This window comes from Paroedura picta, chromosome 12 (genome assembly GCF_049243985.1).
Source record: "Paroedura picta isolate Pp20150507F chromosome 12, Ppicta_v3.0, whole genome shotgun sequence".
NCBI classification, from domain to species: Eukaryota; Metazoa; Chordata; class Lepidosauria; order Squamata; family Gekkonidae; genus Paroedura; species Paroedura picta.
In genome coordinates, this window is record NC_135380.1 from 40,931,311 (window position 1) to 40,955,263 (window position 23,953).

The 23,953-nt window shown below is 45.5% G+C and overlaps 1 protein-coding gene across 4 annotated transcripts in view; it reads right to left on the bottom strand.

The window, feature by feature from the left end:
- The window catches only part of COL27A1 (collagen type XXVII alpha 1 chain), a 356,512-nt gene that overhangs the window by 131,359 nt on the left and 201,200 nt on the right, over positions 1–23,953 (bottom strand). For all 4 annotated transcript variants that reach the window (XM_077305314.1, XM_077305312.1, XM_077305313.1 and 1 more), the window contains 3 exons: positions 17,212–17,265; positions 14,644–14,688; positions 84–137 (listed from right to left, as the gene is read on the bottom strand). In XM_077305314.1, the coding sequence (XP_077161429.1) occupies positions 84–137; positions 14,644–14,688; positions 17,212–17,265 (153 nt within the window). The remainder of the gene's footprint in view (positions 1–83; positions 138–14,643; positions 14,689–17,211; positions 17,266–23,953) is intronic.

Genomic DNA, 23,953 nt, shown 5'->3' on the forward strand with positions numbered 1-23,953 from the left:
GAATGCATTGCCTGTTGCAATCTGTCCAGAGCTTTCCTTTCTCCTGGAAAGCAGTGCAGCCGGTTCATTCACAATTCACTTACCTTCTCCCCAACTATTCCGGGTTCCCCTACTGGACCAATGAAGCCCATCAGACCCTGAAAAAGAAACCATAAGAAAGGAAGCAAAATTGATTTTCTGCTTTGTTTGCTCAAAGTGTGTGCGTGGAGGGGGGAACACCTCTCTGCTTCTCTTCTGGATGGACAAATTAGACCTGCAACCTTTGCACGCTGCCCAGATCTTCATGTTGGCTACCAGCAAAGGCACAGTTGCTCCCAGGCTGAGGCCTCCTCTACACAGCCAGCTGGTCCTGCTTTAAAACCACACTTGGGCCTTTGATGCTCGATGGCTGCGAAAGCCACAACCCACACCAGACCAGGAACAAATTACAGGCGTTCCGAGACCATAGGACAGGATTCTGTTTACACTCTTGCTTTTGCTACATCTTTCTTCTAAGATGAGAGCTATGATATCAGACAAGCGAAAGAATGCCGCAGAATGCTATCAGTGTTAAACAAATTATGCTTATGAGAACAAGAGGGAACAGCATGAGATGGCCTGGGAAAATGGGTGTTCTTCTCCTAGCCATGCAGGAAAGCAGTGAGCCATGATTCTTGGGCTGCACTTTTTTTTTTTGCTGTGGATCTTGCTGAATTCAGATAAATTTGAACCTGGGTCTTTTTCCTTCCTCCCCCAAACTGAAATAGAAAGCCTTCTGCACTTGATTGTGGAAGCTCAGAGTGGGGAGGGGAGCAGTGTTCACAAAGCTGAACTACCTTTCCTGAACTGGCAGTAGCATTGGGAAAGGGGAGGGGGGCAGGTGACTCCAGCTGGCATTAGTGCTTTCTTTCTTCTCTTTTGAACCTCTCATAGAACAAGGCAAATCTCTGCTGAGAGAAGTGTGGGTGAATCTATCCTTCTGGATAGATCTATCCCACTTGAATCTATCCTTCTGGAGCGCTGTCACTTTAAAACAGGGAGGAAAGCCTTGCAACCGGGAACCAGGAAGTCTTTGAACGGACGCCCTGGCCAATCAGGGAAGACTGCTTTGCTATGAGGTACAGAGCAGTAAGTTAATTCACAAAAAGGCAAATTTACACTTATACTGTTTGAAGTTTTTCAAATATCAAGGCTTATATCCACTCCTGGATATCACAGGGGAAAGGTAGGGTCACTCCAGATCAATCATGCACGTTGCAGAGGGAATATTTAAAGTGCCCAAAATCAAAATGGAAATTGAATTCAGTGTAGACAGGAGGGATTTAGGAGTGGATAAAAAGCCCCATGCATACTTGACTTTGGTATCTGAATCATTCTCCAGGAGAGGTTAGGGGTATCTGATACTATAGACAGACTTAGGGTTACCTACAGTCTACAGAAGACATTTGGGTGGGCAGACAGGTTATGGGGTGGGGGAGAATTGAGAACACACACACAAATCCAGGAAAAAGTAGTAGTGTGATGAAATATATAGATGAACCAATTAAAATATGCACAGAAAACAAAACACCGGTAATTTAATATGTAAACATATCAAAATCGGGAAACAAATCTGCACTTCCAACAAGATAATACACAATGCCAAATAAAATAAAATTGAAAGCCAAAGGTGTTCTAGCACAAAGCCTTGGCTTATAACCATAATTATCACAGTCATATCTAATTCACACTGTGAAGAACAGAACATTCATTTATATATTGCATCATACTACTTGGGAGGGGGTACATTTAAGCTCTCAACCCTTTTCGTTTGCCCTATCTTTTTTAGTTGAGCAATTTCCCCCTTGTTATCTCTGGCTGAAACAGTGCTAGTGAACAAGGCTTTTCACTTAATGATATATAATATTTGGAAATTAAAGGCATTGTAATGGCCCCAGAAGCTGTCAATTTATATATAGGCAATTTTGAAGATAAATATATTTATTCTGTTAAAAATTCTTTCCATAGTTGGATCATTAAGTGGTGACAATATATAGACAATGTATTTTAATTAGGGAAAGGTGACCATAGATGTTTGTTAAAATTTCATAATTGGCTGGATATAAGCAATGAAAATATTAAATTTGGCCTCCATTTAGATAACAAAAAAGTAATGTTTTGATGGAAAATATTCATTTATGTGACAGGAAACCTATGATTGCTTTTAGGAGAACTAAGAATCTGAGGGAACATCTAGTTCAAAGCAACACTCATAAATGTGTTAGTCATCAAAGAGTTTTACCAGGCACTAATCCTCCTGAGGGACATTTTGCCCATGGAAACTATAACTGTTGGAAGTTAACATGCAATTTGAAATCAACACTTTAGATAAGAAAGAATATACATACTAAAAGATTTTACAACACGTAACTCTAAACATCATCCAATGCCTCTGTAATAAATTTGATTTTGGGAAAACAAGGAATCCAAGAATATTTAAAGTAGAACACAAAAATAATATTAAATTGAAAAGAATAAGTGCCCCATTGGCTAAACACTTTATTGAAAACAATTATGGTCCATTTGACTTTATCTTTTGGGTTGTGAAGAAATTAATTTGCCAAAATGAAAGGCTGCTATTGGAAACAAAAAGCTGTTTGTCAGATTCTAGGTCCTGACACTTAAAAGGCTAAATTTGACTCTGAAATAGCATGTTTATGTAAATGAGTGATTGTACCAAGGGATAGATATTATGAGTGATTGTACCAAGGGATAGATATTAGGGTCCTTCCAAGAGATTGTTACTGATCTTGTACTCTAGTTTAGCGGTCCCCAACCTTTCTCAGGTCAGGGACTGCCTCCAGGGTGAGGGGAGAGCCGACGGCCCGGGTGCTGCGAAAACGCGCATGCACAGTTGCAGCTCATGCGCGTTTTCGCCACCAGGTGCCGCGCATGCGCGTCTGTGTCACCGGCATGCCGGCGGCTGCGCCTGCCTCTTCCTTTCCTTCTCTCTGCGGGTGGTGGGAGGCAGGCGTCGCTGCTGGTGGGCCAGTACCGTGGCCTTTGCAGCCCGGCGCCAGGCCGCAGACCGGGGGTTGATGACTGCTCTAGTTGAAGAAACACTGAAAGACTAACAGGTTTGTAGCATTTGTTTAGCCAGAAAAAAAATATATTTTAAAACGGAGTCAAAATCTGTTGGATGCTGGACTTTATATCTTTGTTATGTCTAACAAACACAGATAACACCTTTAAATACGCAATTCTAACCGAATAACCATTGCTGTTTATGAAAACCCAGTAATGCATTTGCATATTATATATTACAGATTCCTCTTAAAAGCCTGTTGGTAAATACGGTTACCAGGGCTACTGGTCTGGAAAGGGGTTCTCGGATTTCTGGATGTACTTTGCCCACCCACTTTACCCCAAACGAGAAGAATGCAGAGTATTAACACGATGCGCTGTCATCACCCAGAAGTGACATCAGCATGTTGGGGTCATTTGGGGGGTTGACACTCTGGTTTGGGGGCAAATCCCTATGGTTAGAAGCAAATTCTACCACAGAGGTTTGCCCAAAAGCCAGAGCATCACACCCTGACGTCTCTGATGTGCCGACATCACTTCCAGGTGACGTTGGTACACCATGTTGCTCCCGGAAAGTTTCCCCCATTCCCCAGCAGCAGCGCAGATGGTCCTGGAAACCTTATAGGGAATTTTAACTGAGTAATAAAAGATATCTTACTTTAATTACCTCATTGGCCCTGGCTGTATTTTTATCTGACAGCATCTGGCATGGCCCTTTGATTTTCTCCTTGAATCTTACAAGACAGCCATACCCATAGAGGATCAAAATGTAAGATTTATTGCTCTTAGAACCATAGAAAGGGGCATGCAGGACATCTCGCCCAACCCCCTGCTCAATGCAGGATAACTTTCTGTCCAGCCACTGCTCAAAGACCACCAGTAAGGGGGAGCACACTCCCTCCTTAGGCAGCCCATTCCACTGCTGAAATACTCTGCAATTTTCCCTGATATCAATGCATTTTTCCCTGATATCACACACAGTTTAAACCCATTACTGTGGGATTTATTCTCTGCTGCCAACAGGAAGCATTCCCTGCTCTCTTCCAAGTGACAACCTTTCAAACACTTAAAATGTGTAATAATTACCCCTCCTATTAACAATTAATTCCATATTTCCATAAGAATGGGGGACATATACAGTTCACTGTGCACATAATTTTCTGAGGAAGGAACTCTGGCTCTGTGGCAGAGTGGCTGGTTTGCATAAGAAAAATCCTAGATCCAGTCTCTGGCATCTCCACCAAAATGGTCTTCATCCTCTTAAGACCTTGCAGAGCTCCCACTAGGGGTGTGCACTTTGGCCTCCAAAGCGGTCCTTTGAGCCCAAAGTGCCCAGCGCCATGGCGCAGGGGAGAGGATTGGTGCTGGTGCGACAGTTGGCGCTCGCACGCATGCGGGCGCCAGGTTGTATGCCGCCACCAACACCGCCCCCCCACCCCACGCTGCAACATGGCCCACTCTGGGCTTGAACGGCCACTTTGACGGCCAAAGCACACGGTCCTAGCTCCCACTAGCGCTGCCAACAATCCGCAGATAAACTGTCTTGTCCCTTCAACAGAGACTTAAGGTGTAGAAAGAGGCAGGTGACCCTTTTCATGGCGTGGAGGTAAATTATATCACCTAGTAAACTGAATCCCTTTAAATCCCTGTTAAATGGAAAGGATGTTTTTGCTCCAGGCTGCTGGCAAACCCAGATGCTGCCCATCAGAGCAAAACTAAATAGCTAGCTAGGTGAACTAATAGTTGGAATGGGGTATAAAGCAATCTCCTAAGTTCCACTCAAAAACTGAAAGCTAGCTATGCAAAAGGGAATAAGCGTTGAGTCCAGTGGCACCTTTAAGACCAACAAAGCTTTATTCACGATGCACAAAAGCTTATATCATGAATAAAACTTAGTGGGTCTTAAACTTTGTTGGTCTTAAAGGTGCTGCTGGACGCAAACTTCATTCTGCTGCTTCAGACCGACACGGCTACACTCCTGAAATCTATGCAGGAGGAAGTTTAGCTAGCAGTGCTTGCCTGATTGCTTCCCCTAAGGAGGCCCTTTCATTAGAAGACCAGAGAGGCTCAAGGCTGCTTCCAACTTTTGAGTTCCCTAGCCATAATAAAAAGTTATAGCACACGATATGCCTCAGGAGAAGTTGTGAAACTCAACAAATGCCCACACCTTTAAATCTGAGGCCCCACCTTTCAACTTCAGACCAAATGACCCTCCTGATTGCCCCTCCAATTGTCCCAGTCCCCTTTTACCACCAGAAATAAAAATTGTTGTTGTTATGTGCGAAGTCGTGTCCGACCCATCGCGACCCCATGGACAATGATCCTCCAGGCCTTCCTGTCCTCTACCATTCCCTGGAGTCCTTTTAAGTTTGCACCTACTGCTTCAGTGACTCCATCCAGCCACCTCATTCTCTGTCGTCCCCTTCTTCTTTTACCCTCGATCACTCCCAGCATTAGGCTCTTCTCCAGGGAGTCCTTCCTTCTCATGAGGTGGCCAAAGTATTTGAGTTTCATCTTCAGGATCTGGCCTTCTAAGGAGCAGTCAGGGCTGATCTCCTCTAGGACTGACCGGTTTGTTCGCCTTGCAGTCCAAGAGTCTTCTCCAGCACCAGAGTTCAAAAGCCTCAGAAATAAAAATTGCACCCCCTCTTTTCCACCCGAGTGGCATCCCTCATCCTGCTTCTCATTACATGAGGCTTCCACAGACAAGAGGGTGTCTCTGGGTGCACACGGGGTAGCCTTTGAGGCTAGACCAGGCTTTTTCAACCAGGGCTTCGTGAAACCCAGGGGTTTCTTGACCGCCATAGATGGGTTTCCTGAATGGGGGGCAGTTAATTAATTTTTCATATATATTTTTTTAAATTTGTTAAACGGTTATTGGGTATGACCATATATGGTCATGTCAACCCCCCAAATGGCCAATGATGGGCCTGGAGGAGGGGAGAAGGGGAGGGGCCCTGGGTGGGCATGTACACAGCTGTGTTTCCCAACCACATTCTGCACAATCGATCCACCCACTTGTGGGGTTTTTTCTCGAAGGCTGAAGACTATTTCAGGTAGTCTGGTAAAAAAAGTGGCAGTCAATGGTAAAAATATTGAGCAAAGCTGGGCTAGACACATGCCCCTACCACTTATGAGGGGTCAACCCCTCACGACACATAAGACCAGGGGCAGTCAAACTGCGGCCCTCCAGATGTCCATGGACTACAATTCCCATGAGCCCCTGCCAGCGTTCGCTGGCAGGGGCTCATGGGAATTGTAGTCCATGGACATCTGGAGAGCCGCAGTTTGACTACCCCTGCATAAGACTGTAACTTAACCCCTGCATAAGACTGTAACTTGACTACCCCTGCATAAGACATGCAACTGCCCCTTTGACTCAGCACTAGGGATGTGTGCTTTGGCGCAGCATGGCCGCCTTGGTGATCAACAAAGCCTGAGGCAGTGCATAGGAGGCCTCTCCGCGCAGTGGTGCTGGCCTCTTACACGGCACCTCAGGCTTCGGTGATCACCGAGGCGGCCGAGCCCACGCCGAAGCGCACACCCCTACAGCACTTAAGAGCCACGTGGTTAATTTTGCACCTATTGTCCCTTCCCCAGGACATATTTTCTTTGGACTGGGACTGCCCGTCTCCAAAACCTCCAGCAAAATCAGCAAGACAAGCACCATTCTTGCCAACAAAGCTGTAGGCGCGAGGCAAAGGGAGAGGAAAAGCATTTTGATTGCAAAGCCGTGCCACATTCTTCTTCTAATGACATAATTGGTAAGGAAATGGAAATTTTCCACAGTGATATTTCTAGACAGAAACTAATTGACTAAAAAATAATAGCGCTTGGCTTTCGTAACCTCGGACCGGCAGCAGTCAGCAGAGACCAGCTGTGTTTTCTTTAGCACAAATAGGACTTGGGTCTCTTACTCAAGGTATGTTGGGCTTGGAGTGGATCAGGAGATTAATAGGGACAAAACAGTATTTCATCAAAAGTTCGAATAGAGCAGGGGTAGTCAAACTGCGGCCCTCCAGATGTCCATGGACCACAATTCCCAGAAGCCCCTGCCAGCATTCGCTGGCAGCATTCGCTGGCAGGGGCTTCTGGGAATTGTGGTCCATGGACATCTGGAGGGCCACAGTTTGACTACCCCTGGAATAGAGTGTTGTTTATCTGTTTGTCAGGGCTGAAGTCTGTTGATGAACTGGCTGCACCTCCTCGGATATTGTCTTATTCCCATTACTCAAGTATATGAAGCAGTCTTATACTGAATCAGACCATTTAGCACTGTTGTGATAGAATTTACAATGTAGAGACATTCCCTTACATTTTAGAGTCTTAAGGAATTGGTTGTTTGTGGCCTTGCCCTCACACAGACTTTCTCAACCCTGGCTTTCTTGACAACCCTGGAAGGGTTTACTGAGTGGGTAGGATTTAATTCATTTCAATATATTTTTTTAAATGTGTTAAACATTTATCAGGTGATATGACCATATATGATCATGTCAACCTGCTCCCTCCCAAAATGGCCAATGATGGGCCTTGAGGAGGTGGTAAGGGGAGGGGCCCCAGGAGGGCATGCCCACAGCTCTGCTTCCCAACCATATTCTGCACCATCGTGCCACTCCTGGGGTTTCTTGAAGCCAGAAGAATGTTTCAAGGGTTTCTCAATGGTAAAGAAGTTGAGAAAGGCTGCCCTAAGATCACATGACCTTAGGCTGTTCTACAACGGAACAGAAGAAGAGCTGTTCTTTCTCTCTTTTTTTGTACTTTCTACTCCCTGAAGGCATCTCAAAGTGGCTTCCAATCACCTCTCCTTCTTCTTCTCACAACAGATACCTTCTTCTCACAACAGATACCTTCTTCTTCTCACAACAGTAGCTCGGGCTGAGAGAACTATGATGGCCCAAGATCACCCAACTGGCTGCATGTGGAGAAGTGCGTGAAGCAATCCTGGTTCTCCAGATTAGAGTCTGCCGGTCTTGGTGTAGGAGAGCCAGTTTGGTGTAGTGGTTAAGAGTGCGGACTTCTAATCTGGCATGCCAGGTTCAATTCTGCGCTCCCCCACATGCATCCAGCTGGGTGACCTTGGGCTCGCCACGGCACAGATAAAGCTGTTCTGACCGGGCAGTGATATCAGGGCTCTCTCAGCCTCACCCACCCCACAGGGTGTCTGTTGTGGGGAGAGGAAAGGGAAGGCGACTGTAAGCCGCTTTGAGCCTCCTTCGGGTAGGGAAAAGCAGCATATAAGAACCAACTCTTCTTCTTCTTCTTAACCACACCACCAAACCGGCTCAACAAGGCTTTAAGACAGCTTTGCAAATGATATATTATTTCTTCTTTGTATTAAAGTAGACCAGACCATTCCTTGTTCAAATGCCTCCTCATGCCTTTATATCTATGGACCCAGAAATATTACACTGGCAGTAGCTCTCCAGGGATATAGACAGCAGAAAAGTCCCAATAACTGCTGAGAATCTTTGGTCATGCTAGTGATTCACCCAAAGATCATCTGCATTTCAAGAAAAAGCTTACCAATTCTGAGTTGGGAAACTCCTGGAGATTGGTTGGGTGTAGGGATGTCAGCCCTATTTTGATACCTGGGGATCCCCCAGGATCACAGCTCATCGCCAGGCAAGAGAGATCAGTTCCCCTGAAGAAAATGGCTGCTTTGGAGGGGGGACTTCAGAATATTAATGTCCACTGAGGTCCCTCCCCACTTCAAATCCCACCCACTCGTGGCTCCACCTCCAAAATCTCCAGGTATTTCCCAACCCAGAGCTGGCAACCCTGGTGGGGTGGAGTGTAAGAAGTGTTGGGTTTGGATGTCACAGAGTCCACCCTTCAAAGCAGTGGTTTTCTCCAGAGGAACAGATTTCTGTAGTCTGGAAATCAATTATCTCCCCAGAAAACCTCCATCCCCACCTAACTATAGCACCACCTCCAACTTATGAAGCTAACTTATACTCAGTCTAATGATGCAGCTACTGTATTGATTTATTTACAAAATTTATATACTGCCTTCCTGCTTTCACAAGGGCCCCCCACATGACTACCCATTTAAAGTAGATATGACAAAAATCACACTTTAAAACCGTTGGGAATTTTTTTAGAAACCCTAAGACGCATCATTAAAACAAATTAAAAGCAGAGTTACAATACAGGTGGGAATTAAAACACTGGTCAGGAAGGAGGGTTTGCTGAGGGAATGCCTAACGAAACACAAAAGGAAGATCCAAATGGAAGGGTTGTTGTTTTTCCTCCCCAAATGTGCCATCAAGAAAAAGAAGGGGTCATCTTACATCCAAGTATGTATAAAGTATGAATAAGCCACGTCCATGTATATTCTTTTCATGGAAGTCATAAATTCAGGATCAAGTTTGAGTAAGTTCAGGGGTTCAACACTGATTTCTTAGACAGGCAACAATTCTCTGGGGTGTCAGGGATGGAAGATGTTGGTCTGAAAGAGCAAAATAAAAATCGAACCCAATAGCATCTTTAAGACCAACAGATGTATTCAAGGCCTGAGCTTTCGAGTGCAGGCACTTTTCCACAGGCAAAATGGGACAGAAAAAAGATCCTTCAAACTGGAGAACATCAGGCACAGAAACATCTGTATGCAAAGTGAAGCCTGTGCTGGAGGGCCTCTGATTCAACAAGCAGACATATGAGACTGATTTCCAATTTTTAGCAAATGACTGATGGGATTAGAAATACTATTCCCATCACAGGCGAAAGAAATAAGCAAGATTACTAAAAGATGATCCTGCCTAGAAAGCCGGGCAGAATTCTCAGGCTTGACAAGGGGAAACCCTCACAAAACTGTATTTTGGATGTTTTTGGCTGGGATGGGAGAAACAATCTCCAGAGAGGGATGTAGACAAACAAGAGACTGAACCACAGAAGAAGAAGAAGAAAACAGATTAAAAGCAAAAACTAACCCAACAGAACTCTATCGTCATGCACACAGTGGCTTCTCTACAGACCAGAGAGCCCTCAGCCAATGGCGGGGTAGCCCACATCTGATCTTGCCAAAACCACCGATGGCTGTTCCATGTGGTCACATGGGAATGAGGAAAACGTGTTGCGGGCTCTGAGGCTGCAGAATGCTTGGGGGATTTGATAGCCGATGCAGACATGAAGAGGACGTGTGCTTGTTTCTTGTTCCATCTGTGGTTCCACCTCAAGCTGTTAAAACAGAAAGCCTTCCTTCTGCCCTCCAAATTTCTCCAATACTCCACTGTTCAAGATTACAATCCAGTATAGTTCGTCACAATGACTCCCGTAAGGCAATTACCATGGGACATTTGCACACAGGGAACGTAGTTGCTGAACCCTGACTGAATCTGAAAGATTCTGTTGGTCTGAAGTAGCACAACAAAACTAAATCAGAGTCCAGAGCACCCTTAAAACCAACAAAGATTTATTCAAGGCGTGAGCTTTCAAGTGCAAGTCTGAGGAAGAGTGCTTGCACTCGAAAGCTCACGCCTTGAATAAATTTTGTTGGTCTTAAAGGTGCCACTGGACTCTGATTTTGTTTTGTTGAATCTGAAAGGTCCTTTCTTTCCAGGGGGCAAAAAGAAATCACACTTGTTGGGCTTAATTCACTCATTTTTGTTGGGCAAGTAAATATGCAAAGAAGCAGAGCAATCAGGGAGAAAGTGTGCTCAAAGGGGTAGGCGGTCTCCAGCTGAGCCAATGAGGACGCAGGAGGAGGTAATTTCAAAACTACTAAGAAATTTCTAATCTAAATATGTTAACTACACATCTCCCTCTGATGCCCCCTGTAGGATATTCTTCATATGTTGTTGTTGAAGAAGAAGAGTTGTTTTTAATGCCCTGCTTTTCACTGCCCGAAGGAGTATCAAAGCGGCTTGCAATCACCTTCCCTTTCTCTCCCCACAACAGACACTTCGTGAAGTGGGTGGGGTTGAGAGAGCCCTGACAAATCCACTCGGTGAGAACAGCACTATCAGGCCTGCGACTAGCCCAAGGTCACCCAGATGGCTGCATGTGGAGGAGCGGGGAATCAAACCCATCTCTCCAGATTAGAAGCTGCCACTCTTAACCACCACATCAAGCTGATCCATATACCCTACAGATCTTGCAAATTACAACCATTTCTTGGGATTCCCTATAATGGATCATGGAGACTAGAGCTTGAAGCAGGCTTTTCATTAAAGGTGGAGAATTTGAAATGAGCTTATAATTATATGACTTTGGCTTGTGCTAAATCAAACAATTCATCTAACTACCTCAGTATTATCTGTTCGATTGGCAACAACTCTTGAAGGACTAAGGAAGATAAGGTTTTTCCATATCCTTTTAAATGTCGCAGAGCTTAAGTCCACTGAGATACCCCACCTCAGATTCAGATGTACATAGACTTGGCCATTTTCTTATGAAGACATGAAGCATCCTCAGACTGTGTCAGATCATCCAGCTCACTGCTTTCATGAGTGACTCTCCAGAATTCCAACCAGAGTCTTTCCCAACATGTGTTCTGGAAACTCCCAACATGCAAAGTAAATGTTCTGCCATTCAGTGATGGCCTCCCTACGTTCAGTGCAACATCACCTCAGAGATTTCTTAGTACAGGTGAGTAACCTTTTCCTGTTTCAATTAGGTGAGAAGACTGTAGCCTATTTTCATCTAGATTCAAGACTATTAACTGTCCATGCTTCAAAAAAGATTTCATGCCAAAAGACTGCAAGTCACGTGATAATATTAAGCTGCTTTCTACTGAGTCAGGCCACTGATCTATCAAAACCACTATTGTGGGGCGGGCGGGGGCTGGCCAGCTGATCCATAAATTTCCAATAGCATTGTACTGCTTGCTCTGGTTGCCAGACAGATAAGGTCTAAGTGAGGGGCAATGGCTGATTCTGATGATCTGTGATATTCCGCTGCATGGATTCCAGTGTATGTGCTATTATCCTGTGACCTGCTTTTATTGCTTATGGTTGACTTTTTGTACTTTGTAAAGGCCTATGGCCGCACAATAAACTTGATTCTGATTACTATTACCTCAAATATCTGCATTCTTAAGTAGACAGAACATTCCTGTTTACTAGGTACCTGGATGATTGTTAATATTACTATGCCATTAAAGGTCTGGGGGAGGGGAAATGCCTTAGAGCAGTGATCCCCAACCTTTTTATCATCGGGGACCACTCAACACCTTTTACTGAGGCCCGGTGGGGGGGGGTGTAGTTTACTCCTCTACTCTCAACCACTGCCCTAGCGCTCTCTGATCGCTATGGTAATGTTTAAACATCCCTTTAAAATAAGATACAGACACACCACAACAATGAAGTGTGTTGTAAAGGGCTGGGGGGGGGATGAAGTAAAGGGCCGGGGGTGGGGGGAGAAGGCATCCTTCAGGGCTCACCTCCAATTAGTCGAAGGACCACATGTGGTCCGCGGCCCACAGGTTGGGGATCGCTACCTTAGAGTACATTTGATCAAAAGAATAAATCTTTATAAGCGCTTTGCTGTTAAAATAACAGCGTAAGAGGTGGGTGGGTGGACACTGGGCCTGTCCTGTCCGAGGCCGGGCCCAATCGGGACGCATGAAGCACATCTCGATTGGGCCCTGCCTCGGACAGGCCACACCTACTCTGTGGGTGCCCACAGTCCTGACAGGCCCATCCTTCCACCCTGGCTCTGCCATCATTGCCAGCAGTTTGCCCCTGGAAGCTGACCAGACCACATGTAAGTGCCCTGGGGGTGGGGTGGCGGTGGTGGCCTCAATTCCGGTTGGGCCGGGAAGCCCTCACACCACCACTGCAAAGTGGCATGAGGGAACTGGTGGGGGGGAGGGGGGTCTTTTTCTTCCTCCTTGGGCCAGGAAGCCCTCCCACAGCCTCACAGAGGCAGCATGAGGGCTTCCCAGCCCAACGGGAGCCAGCGGAGGGTGGGGGTGTTTCTTCCTTTTCTTCCTTAATTCATTCCTCCATTCTTTCCTTCCCTTCCTTTTATCTTTCTTCCATTCTCGTCTTCCTTCCTTACTGATTTTTATTCCATCATTCCTTCTTCCTTCCTTCCTACTTTTTCTTCCTCCCTCTCTCCCTCCCTTCTTTCTTCCTTTCTCTTCTCCCTTCCTTCCTGATTTTTATTCCATCCTTCTCTTGTTTTTCTTCCTTCTTCTTCTTCTTCCTCCCTCCCTTCTTTCTTCTCTTCCTTCTTGATTTTTATTCCTTCCTTCCTTCCTTCTTTTTTTTACTTTCTTCCTTCTTTTTTTTACTTTCTCCCTTCCTCCTCTCCCTTCCTTCTTTCTTTCCTCCTTTCTCCTCTTCTTTCCTTCCTGATCTTTATCCCTTCCTGCCTTCCCTTCTTTCCTTCTTTCTTCCTTCCTGTCTTCACTTCCTTTCCTTCCCTTCTACATTTATCTTTCTGCACCGTTTCCTGGAGGACACTATGGGCAGCCCAGGGGGGATGGGGGGGAGCCTTCCCTTCACCCTTGGCCCACGAGGCCCTCCACCCACCTCGCTGAGACGCCTGAAGGGATTCCTGCCCCAAGGGAGCAGGCATGCCTCCCCCTCACCCCCTTCTAGCGCTCGCTGTATCAGTTACAACGGGCTTTAATTCTAGTCTTAATAATAATGCATCACTAGTGATGCATAGAATCTACAGGGTAAATTCCAGCTCCATTTCTTGAGTTACAAACAGTGAACCAGTAAGGAATATCCAAGCTCCTGTTCAAACTTCTGACAGTTCCTTTGGAGCTGCTGTCTCTTCAACAGCTGGATAATCAGTTAATTAAGGCTCTGGATAGCTTTGTACATGCACCTTCCACTGGCGTTCATGCTGCACTGTGACTTTTGCAGTATTAATATAATTTTCTCTTTACACGGGTCAAATGTCACACTGCTCTAGCAGCCTCTTTCCATACGATCTTGCACACCAACATCATAAAGACTGTTGAACCCTCTCAACCAGTTTTTGATTAATGATCTAGGTTATGAGGATTTTGTAATGGCTGGCTTCTTTGTACAATAAAACATTTTTGCCAAGCTGCTGTAAACTGTCACTTATAGTGCTTTAAAGGATGAGTTGTTTATATAATGCTGATTTATTGGAACTTGGATTTATTGATCAGTGCTTTGCTAGCCACAGGAGAAAAGCAGGAAGTTGACTTTTTCAATCAAACACATGAGAATAATAAGTAAAACAATGACAGCATTTTAAATTCCATTGACAGAGAGGAACACATGATCCAAAATAATTTTTGGCACAAACCAAAGCCTACTGCTAGAAAAAGAGCCTCTTGTGGCGCAGAGTGGTAAGGTAGCAGAAATGCAGTCTGAAAACTCTGCCCATGAGGGTGGGAGTTCAATCCCAGCAGCCGGCTCAAGGTTGACTCAGCCTTCCATCCTTCCGAGGTCGGTAAAATGAGTACCCAGCTTGCTGGGGGGTAAACGGTCATGACTGGGGAAGGCACTGGCAAACCACCCCGTATTGAGTCTGCCATGAAAACGCTAGAGGGCGTCACCCCAAGGGTCAGACATGACTCGGTGCTTGCACAGGGGATACCTTTACCTTTTTTTACTGCAAGAAAATAACCATATTAGGAAGAGGCAAAACTGAGTGAATGAAACCAAAGTTATTTACCTGATCACCAACTTTTCCGGGCCGGCCTGGATTCCCTGGTTCACCCTGAATGGAGATGGAGAATGACAGCAGAACATCACTATGTCCAAAAGTAAAGAAGGTGCCTCCTGTTCTGATCAGGAAAACAGCAAAAACAGACCACCCACAGAGAAGCAGCTCAGGGGATTTCCCAAGCACAAGGAAAGATATGACTTCGTAGGTTACTCAAAAGAAAACAAAACACAAAAAAGGGCTCAATGAAGCCTCCATATGATCCCAGCATACGGGAGGGGGAGATTTCAGAGGGTGGATTCCGATCTGCTCCTCGTGGTGCGGTCCTGAGCTAGTTCCTAACTAACGTTGCCCTTTGTGGAGCAGATTACTCAATGCAGTACAATTTTGCTTCTGCACTCAAAATAAGCGTGCAAGGCAAGACTTCTTTTATTATTTTAGTTTGAGTCTGCTCTTCCCGGATTATTCCTGTTTCACACACAACTTGCCTCTGGCATCACAGCACAGGACTGGCCTGATGAAATTCAAAGCTGAATTCCTCATTCTAGACTCTTTTCTAAGAAAAGACAAAGGATCAGTGCCATTAGGTGTATTTCAGTTAAAGCGGTGGTCCCCAACCTTTTTATCACAGGGGACCGGTCAACACTTGACAATTTTACTCAGGCCTGGGGGGGGGTAGTCATTTGCAGAGGGACGTTGCCGCTGCCTGAGCCCCTTGCTTTCCTGCCGGCACCCCTGACTTCCTGCCGCCCACTGGGGGGCGCTGCCAGCAGCAGCTGTGCAGTGCCACGCCAAAGGGGAGCCCCAGCCATGGTGGCCACTGAAGAGCACTGAAGAACACCAAAGGTGAGCTGGCGGCAGAGTGGAAGGGCAGCCCCCGAGGCAGCAAATAGAGAGGAGGACAAGGAGGAGCCATGGTCCGGTACCGACTGATCCACGGACTGGTACTGGTTCCCGACCTGGGTTTGGGGACCACTGAGTTAAAGGGTTAACCTCGCCGCGTTCTCTAAATAGACTGAAAGTCATAACTAGTTGCAGTAAGTTATTTTTCTTCAGCCACAGAGCTACTCTTCCTGGGAATACTGTTTGCAAAAGTACCAGCTTTTCTACACAATCAGTGTTGCCCCTAGGCAAGGGGTGGTCAAAGTGTGCATCTCTAGATGTCCATGGACTACAATTACCATGAGCCTCTGCCAGCACTGGCAGGGGCTCACGGGACTTGTAGTCCATGGACATTTGGACAGCCACAGTTTGGCCACTCCTGCTTTACGTAGCAGATTCATTTCTTCCATGTTTACTGTAGGTCCACACGGTATGCACACTCGCAAACCTTTGGTGGACATTTTCCGGGGAATTGCAGCCACTTGTCAATGCCAAATATGAAGCCACGGGTTCAAGGTTTCCTCTTCAAATATCATAGCACTTCACAAGACGTACAATATACACATCGGTAACAATTCAACCAAAGCCGTCATGCCAAACAATTATTGGAATGGTTCATGGATCACAACCCAAATCATGCTTACAGTTTACAAACAAACCCTGGTTTCAGGACCGTCTTTTTATGTTGGCAGTGGCCTCCAGAGACAGAGCAATGGGTAAAATTACGGTTGTCCGTTCAGACCTCCTGCCAAACCAGGGTTTACATAAAGCCAGTTTTCCAATCTGTGTGATTTCGGATTGTCGCCTGCCAGCCAATTCTAATCATGTCGGTCGATTCAGTGACCATCTCCAAGCAATTGCAAACCACTTCAGACCATAGTTCCCAGTTCTGCTTTGCTGGTCAACTGCAAGCCGTGGTCCTCCCTTTTGGACATTGCATCAAAATCAATGGCTTAATAGAGCCACAAGGCAGCCATAATCCATAGTAAATTATAAGTCTCCTGGGGCAGAAGAAACACCACTTCCTTATCTCATGCAGCTCTTAGCACTCTGCGCAGATTGGCTGACCTGCTGAAGAGTCCCAGAAATGTAAGATAGCTGCAAGCAAACCAGCTTGAGGGACATGGGAGATTCAGACTTAACAGAGCATCCAATTAGCACGGCATTAACACAGGATGTCAAGAGCAGGAGGTCTTGGGGTAACAACAGCTGTGTTCTCTCAGTGGCTGCATGGCATGCTTACAGATGGTCTGCTAGGACTGACTCGTCCTTTGTGGATTTTGAGAGTTGCATTCTTATCTCTGGGAAGAACGAGGAGGGAGGGAGACATGCCCTGGAACTATTCTGCATCCAATTAGACTGCAGGGGGGGATGGGTGTCTGTTGCTGTTTTGGGACAGAAACTCAGAGAGAGGTTCATGGAAAAAAAGGGGGGGATTCAGAGGAGGACCATGCTGGTTAATAATAAAATGCTGTGGTTTCAAAAAATATGCGCCATCATTCTTCCTATCACAGAAACCACACTGAGACGGAATTTCCAGAGCAACAAAAAAAAAGCAGAAAGGAGAACAAAAAACATATACATATATTGGCGGAAGATCCATGGCATGTTCACCAGAAGCAACAGAATCCCCTGAATTTTAACATTACTCCCTGAAGCTTGAATTTCAGGTGAAACTTAAACTCCTCTTTTTACCTTTAAACCATCAGGACCTGGTTTTCCCGGAAAGCCCTTCCTGCCAAGGGGACCCTGAAAAAAGTCACAAGTACACAGTAAGAAACACAAATAATCAAAAGACCAAATTAAGTTCAAGGGAAAAGGTACGGAAATCATTATAAATGCTGTCATTATCTGCCACTGCCTCAACTTCTACATGGAAATTCAAGGTCGCATTGACAGGGGAAAACCAAAATGGTTAAAAAGGAACCTCAAGATGGCTAAAAAGGACGCTGTCAATGTCCATTTCAGGCCAAACATTGCTTATGTGCAAAGACCACAGGTGGCCAAACTGTGGCTCTCCAGATGGCCATGAACTACAGTCACCATGAGACCATGCCAAGTGATCCTACTGGTAGGGGCTTGTGGTAGTTGTGGTCCATGGACTTCTGGAGAGCCACAGTTTGGCCACCCCAGCATAGACCTCATGTGTGTGCCTTTGTTGTTGTTGTTGTTATGTGCGAAGTCGTGTCCGACCCATCGCGACCCCATGGACAATGATCCTCCAGGCCTTCCTGTCCTCTACCATTCCCTGGAGTCCTTTTAAGTTTGCACCTACTGCTTCAGTGACTCCATCCATCCACCTCATTCTCTGTCGTCCCCTTCTTCTTTTGCCCTCGATCACTCCCAGCATTAGGCTCTTCTCCAGGGAGTCCTTCCTTCTCATGAGGTGGCCAAAGTATTTGAGTTTCATCTTCAGGATCTGGCCTTCTAAAGAGCAGTCAGGGCTGATCTCCTCTAGGACTGACCGGTTTGTTCGCCTTGCAGTCCAAGGGACTCGCAAGAGTCTTCTCCAGCACCAGAGTTCAAAAGCCTCAATTCTTTGACGCTCGGCCTTCCTTATGGTCCAACTTTCGCAGCCATACATTGCAACTGGGAATACCATAGCCTTGACTAAACGCACTTTTGTTGGTAGGGTGATGTCTCTGCTTTTTAGGATGCTGTCTAGATTTGCCATAGCTTTCCTCCCCAGGAGCAAGCGTCTTTTAATTTCTTTGCTGCAGTCCCCATCTGCAGTGATCTTGGAGCCGAGGAAAATAAAATCTTTCACTATCTCCATTTCTTCCCCATCTATTTGCCAGGAATTGAGAGGGCCGGCTGCCATGATCTTTGTTTTCTTGATGTTGAGTTTCAAGCCAACTTTTGCACTCTCCTCCTTCACCCGCATCAACAGGCTCTTTAGTTCCTCTTCACTTTCTGCCATTAGAGTGGTATCATCTGCATATCTGAGGTTGTTGATATTTCTCCCTGCAATCTTGATCCCAATTTGTGACTCCTCTAATCCCGCCTTTCTCATGATGTGCTCCGCATACAAGTTAAATAGGCAAGGCGACAGTATACAGCCTTGCCGAACTCCTTTCTCAATTTTGAACCAATCCGTGATTCCATGTTCAGTTCTCACTGTTGCTTCTTGACCTGCATATAAATTTCTCAAGAGACAAATAAGATGCTCTGGTATTCCCATCTCTTTAAGAACTTGCCACAATTTGTTGTGCTCCACACAATCAAAGGCTTTAGCATAGTCAATGAAGCAGAAGTAGATGTTCTTCTGGAACTCCCTAGCTTTTTCCATGATCCAGCGTATGTTGGCAATTTGATCTCTAGTTCCTCTACCTCTTCGAAATCCTGCCTGTACTTCTGGAAGTTCTCGGTCCACATATTGCTGGAGCCTAGCTTGTAGGATTTTGAGCATAACTTTGCTAGCATGAGAAATGAGTGCAATGGTGCGGTAGTTTGAACATTCTTTGGCATTGCCCTTCTTTGGGATTGGAATGTAAACTGACCTTTTCCAATCCTGTGGCCATTGCTGAGTTTTCCAAATTTGCTGGCATATTGAGTGTAGCACTTTTACTGCATCGTCCTTTAAGATTTTGAATAGTTCAACTGGAATGCTGTCACCACCACTAGCTTTATTGTTGCTCAGACTTCCTAAGGCCCATTTGACTTCACATTCCAGGATGTCTGGCTCCAGGTCAGTAACTACCCCACTGTGGTCATCAGGGATGTTAAGCTCGCTCTTGTATAGTTCTTCTGTATAATTTTGCCACCTTTGCTTAATCTCTTCTGCTTCTGTGAGGTCCCTACCATTTTGGTCCCTTATCATACCCATCTTTGCATGAAACGTTCTCTTCATATCTCCAATTTTCTTGAAAAGATCTCTGGTCCTCCCCATTCTATTGTTTTCTTCTATTTGTTTGCACTGTTCATTTAAGAAGGCATTCTTATCTCTTCTAGCTTTTCTCTGGAATTCTGCATTCAATTGGGTGTATCTTTCTCTTTCTCCCTTGCCTTTCACTTCCCTTCTCTCCTTAGCTATTTGTAAAGCTTCCTCAGACAGCCATTTTGATTTCTTGCATTTCTTTTTCTTTGGGATGGTTTTAGTTGCTACCTCTTGTACAATGTTGCGAACCTCCATCCATAGTTCTTCAGGCACTCTGTCTATCAGATCTAATTCCTTAAATCTATTTGTCACCTCTACTGTATATTCGTCGGGGATATGATTTAGTTCGTACCTGAGTGGCCTAGTGCTTTTCCCTACTTTCTTCAATTTAAGCCTAAATTTTGCAACAAGAAGCTCATGATCTGAACCACAATCAGCTCCTGGTCTTGTTTTTATTGCCTGTATAGAACTTTTCCATCTTTGGCTGCAGAGTACATAGTCAATCTGATTTCTGTGTTGACCGTCTGGTGATGTCCATGTGTAGAGTCGTCTCTTGGGTTGTTGGAAAAGAGTGTTTGCTATGACCATTGTATTCTCTTGACAAAATTCTACCAGCCTGTGCCCTGCTTCATTTTGTACTCCAAGGCCAAACTTGCCTGTTATCCCAGTTATCTTTTGGCTTCCTACTTTAGCATTCCAATCCCCCATGATGATAAGCACATCATTTTTTGGCGTTGCTTCTATAAGGTGTTGTAGGGCTTCATAGAACTGATCAACTTCATCCTCTTCAGCAGCAGTGGTTGGGGCATAGACCTGGATCACTGTGATGTTGAATGGTTTGCCTTGGATTCGAACTGAGATCATTCTGTCATTTTGGGGATTGTATCCCAAGACTGCTTTTCCTACTCTCTTATTGATTATGAAGGCTACTCCATTTCTTCTGCGAGATTCTTGTCCACAGTAGTATACCTGATGGTCATCTGAATTAAATTCACCCATTCCTGTCCATTTTAGTTCACTGATTCCTAAAATGTCGATGTTCAGTCTTCTCATTTCTTGTTTAACCACGTCCAGCTTGCCTTGATTCATGGATCTGACGTTCCAGGTTCCTATGGAATAAAAATCTTTACAGCATCGGACTGTCTTTTCGCCACCAGTTACTTCCACAACTGAGCGTCCTTTCGGCTTTGGCCCAGCCGCTTCATTCATTCTGGCGCTACTCGTACTAGCCGTCTGCTCATCCCCAGTAGCATATTGGACACCTTCCGACCTGAGGGGCTCATCTTCCAGCGTCATATCGTTATGCCTATTGGAACTGTCCATAGAGTTTTCATGGCAAAGATACTGGAGTGGTTTGCCATTTCCTTCTCCAGTGGATCACCTTTTGTCAGAGCTCTCAGCTATGACCTGTCCGTCTTGGGTGGCCCTGCACGGCATAGCTCATAGCTTCACTGAACTACGCAAGCCCCCTTGCCACAACAAGGCAGCGATCCTTGAAGGGGGTGTGTGCCTTTAGTTGGAGGCAATTAGCTGGCTGAAGAAAACATCTGCACTTTTCTGCAGCCAGCCAATTACCTGCTGCTAGTTGCTACTCATATGAACCTCTTGTGGCGCAGAGTGGTAAGGCAGCAACATGCTGTCTAAATCTCTGCCCATGAGGCTGGGAGTTCGATCCCAGAAGCCGTCTCGAGGTTGACTCAGCCTTCCATCCTTCCGAGGTTGGTAAAATGAGTACCCAGCTTGCTGGGGGGTAAATGGTAATGACTGGGGAAGGCACTGGCAAACCACCCGTATTGAGTCTGCCATGAAAACGCTAGAGGGCGTCACCCCAAGGGTCAGACATGACCCAGTGCTTACACAGGGGATACCTTTACCTTTACCTTTAGTTGCTACTCATGTGAGCAATCTGATGCGTGAAGGGGATGCATGCATTTCAAAAGTCTGCAGTCATTCCTTCTGAGACCAGGAAAATGCGAACAGATGAAGCAGCCATTACTTTGACCCACAGCAATCCTCAGAGAAAGGTCTGCTTTCTGCAAAACTGGGACCTTCTGCCTGTAAAGCACATGCTCTGCCACCAAACCATAACCTTTCCTAGTGAATGGCAGGATGCATTTGGGTTTTCTGCTGATGGAAGTAGCTGCTGAGATCTTCCACTTGTTTCACTTCAAGAAGAATCAAATGGAAATGCTTTCCAAACATGAAGTGATTCATGCGACGGTCACCTCTAGACTGGACTTTTGTAACTCGCTCTACGCAGGCCTGCCCTTAGCCCTGACCCGGAAACTACAACTGGTTCAAAATGCAGCAGCCAGGAGCCTCACAGCAACACCGTGGAGGTCTCATATCCGGCCTATTCTCCACCAGCTGCAATGGTTACCAGTTGAATTCCGGATCAGACTAAAGGTTCTGGTTATTACCTTCAAGGCCATACGCGGTCAGGGCCCAGTGTACCTGGGGGACCGCCTCCCCGCCTATGCCCCCAAAAGAGCTCTGCGCTCTACTGCCACCAATCAGCTAAGGATCCCTGGCCCAAAAGAAGTCCGTCTGGTCTCGACCAGGGCCAGAACATTCTCTGTTCTGGCCCCTACCTGGTGGAATGAGCTCCCAGAGGAGATCAGGGCCCTGATGGAGCTTAAACAGTTCCGCAGGGCCTGCAAAAAGGAGCTCCTCCACCAGGCATTTGGCCGAGACCAGACGTAATCAACAGCGACCAAAGGGCCCCTGCTCCCCCCCACCCGCTCCTCAGAATCCCATCAATAAGCCCTGGACCTGTTGTATTACTATATTGTTATACTGTGCTGTTATTTGGTTACAATTATTAGTTATCAGTTATACATGTTTTACAGACTGTTTTATGTATTGTTCTCTGTTATGATGTAAACCGCCCTGAGCCTCCGGGGAGGGCGGTATATAAGTATGATAAATAAATAAATAAATAAATAAATAAATAAATAAATAAATAAGTCAGCCCACCAGCTTGCAAGTTTACACTGGAAAACCACTCTGTTTTCTTTTATAGTGTTCTAGAGGTATGGATGTGCCTGAAATGTATTGATTAGAAGAAGAGTTGGGTTTAATATCCCACTTTTTACTGCCCAGGGGAGTCTCAAAGTGGCTTACAATCACCTTCCCTTCCTCTCCCCAGAACAGACACACTGTTAGGTAGGTGGGACTTAGAGAACTCTGACAGCACTGCTCTATGAGATCAGCTCTAACAGGACTGTGACTAGCCCAAGATCACCCAGCTGGCTGTATGTGGAGGAGCAGGGAATCAAACCTGGCTCACTAGATTAGAAGCCGCTGCTCTTAACCACGACACCAATATATGCATTGCTTGCTTGCTTGATTTATACCCTGCCATTTCCCAGAGACTCAGGACAGATTGCAATAGATAAAATCATACAAAATTCAACATTTCTTAAAATGTAAATATAATTTTTAACATGAAATTACTTTTAAATATTCTCGCAATAAAATCCCAAGACAGCACTGAAATCATCGTATCAATATGCTGTTGGTCTTTTAGCCCAAAAGATGAGTGCCTGGCCTGAACCAGGGTCAGGGCCTTTTCAGCCCTGGCCCCAACATGGTGAGATATGCTGCCAGCAGAGATCAGGGCCCTGATGAGCCTACCAAAGTTCCACAGGGTCTGAAAAACAGCGTTATTCCACCAGGCGCATGGCTGAGGGCAGAGCAAACAATAAGATAAATTGGTGGAATCGGGCAGGGAGGCCAGCTAAAAGTAGTTGTACCCCAGGATCCATAATCCAGATCCAAAATCCTGAACAAACAGGAACTTTAAAACTGTAAGAACAATGTAGAAGAGACGGAGGGGAGAGGCTAGGGAATTAAATATGGCAAAAATTAGGGAAGGAAGCTGCTGCAGCCTCCTTTTTATTGGCTGACATTTTCTGTTAAAATTAATAAAAGCCAGATTTTTAAAACAAATTCAGCTCAATCGTACATCTTTGACAACCAGTGAAGTATCACAACAGACTCTCAAGACGTGACCTCCAGGAATGGCCAAACTGGCTCTCCAGATGTCTATGGACTACAATTCCCATGAGACCCTGACAGCACCATGCTGTCAGGAGCTCACAGGAATTGTAGTCCATGGACGTCTGGAGAACCACCATTTGGCTACCCCTAGATAATAACAAGTTGGTCCTTAAATATAAAGTATGTATTCATGACCATTGCTTGTTAATTTGCTAATATCAATGTTGAACAACTACTAATTTTACTTTTGTATTTTTCAAGAACCGCCCCTTGAAAAAGCTGTAGGCAAAACGCATCGGGACTTGTATGACATAAGAATTGAAGAATAACTGAAAATGAAGATAGACAACTCTATATAAGTCCAATTTGGATATTTTTTATTTCCATATTGGTTTCCCAGTGTGTCTGTACTATTCCACCCCTAGACAATGGCACTGGGAAGGACCCTTTTTTGCTTTTTCAGGGACAAAACTCTCTGGCTTTGCTTGTTGCAAAGTGCTGCCAGCTGAAGAGCCCCTGCCAGCTGAAGTGCTGAGTGGAGGGCAGGATGCTGTTCCC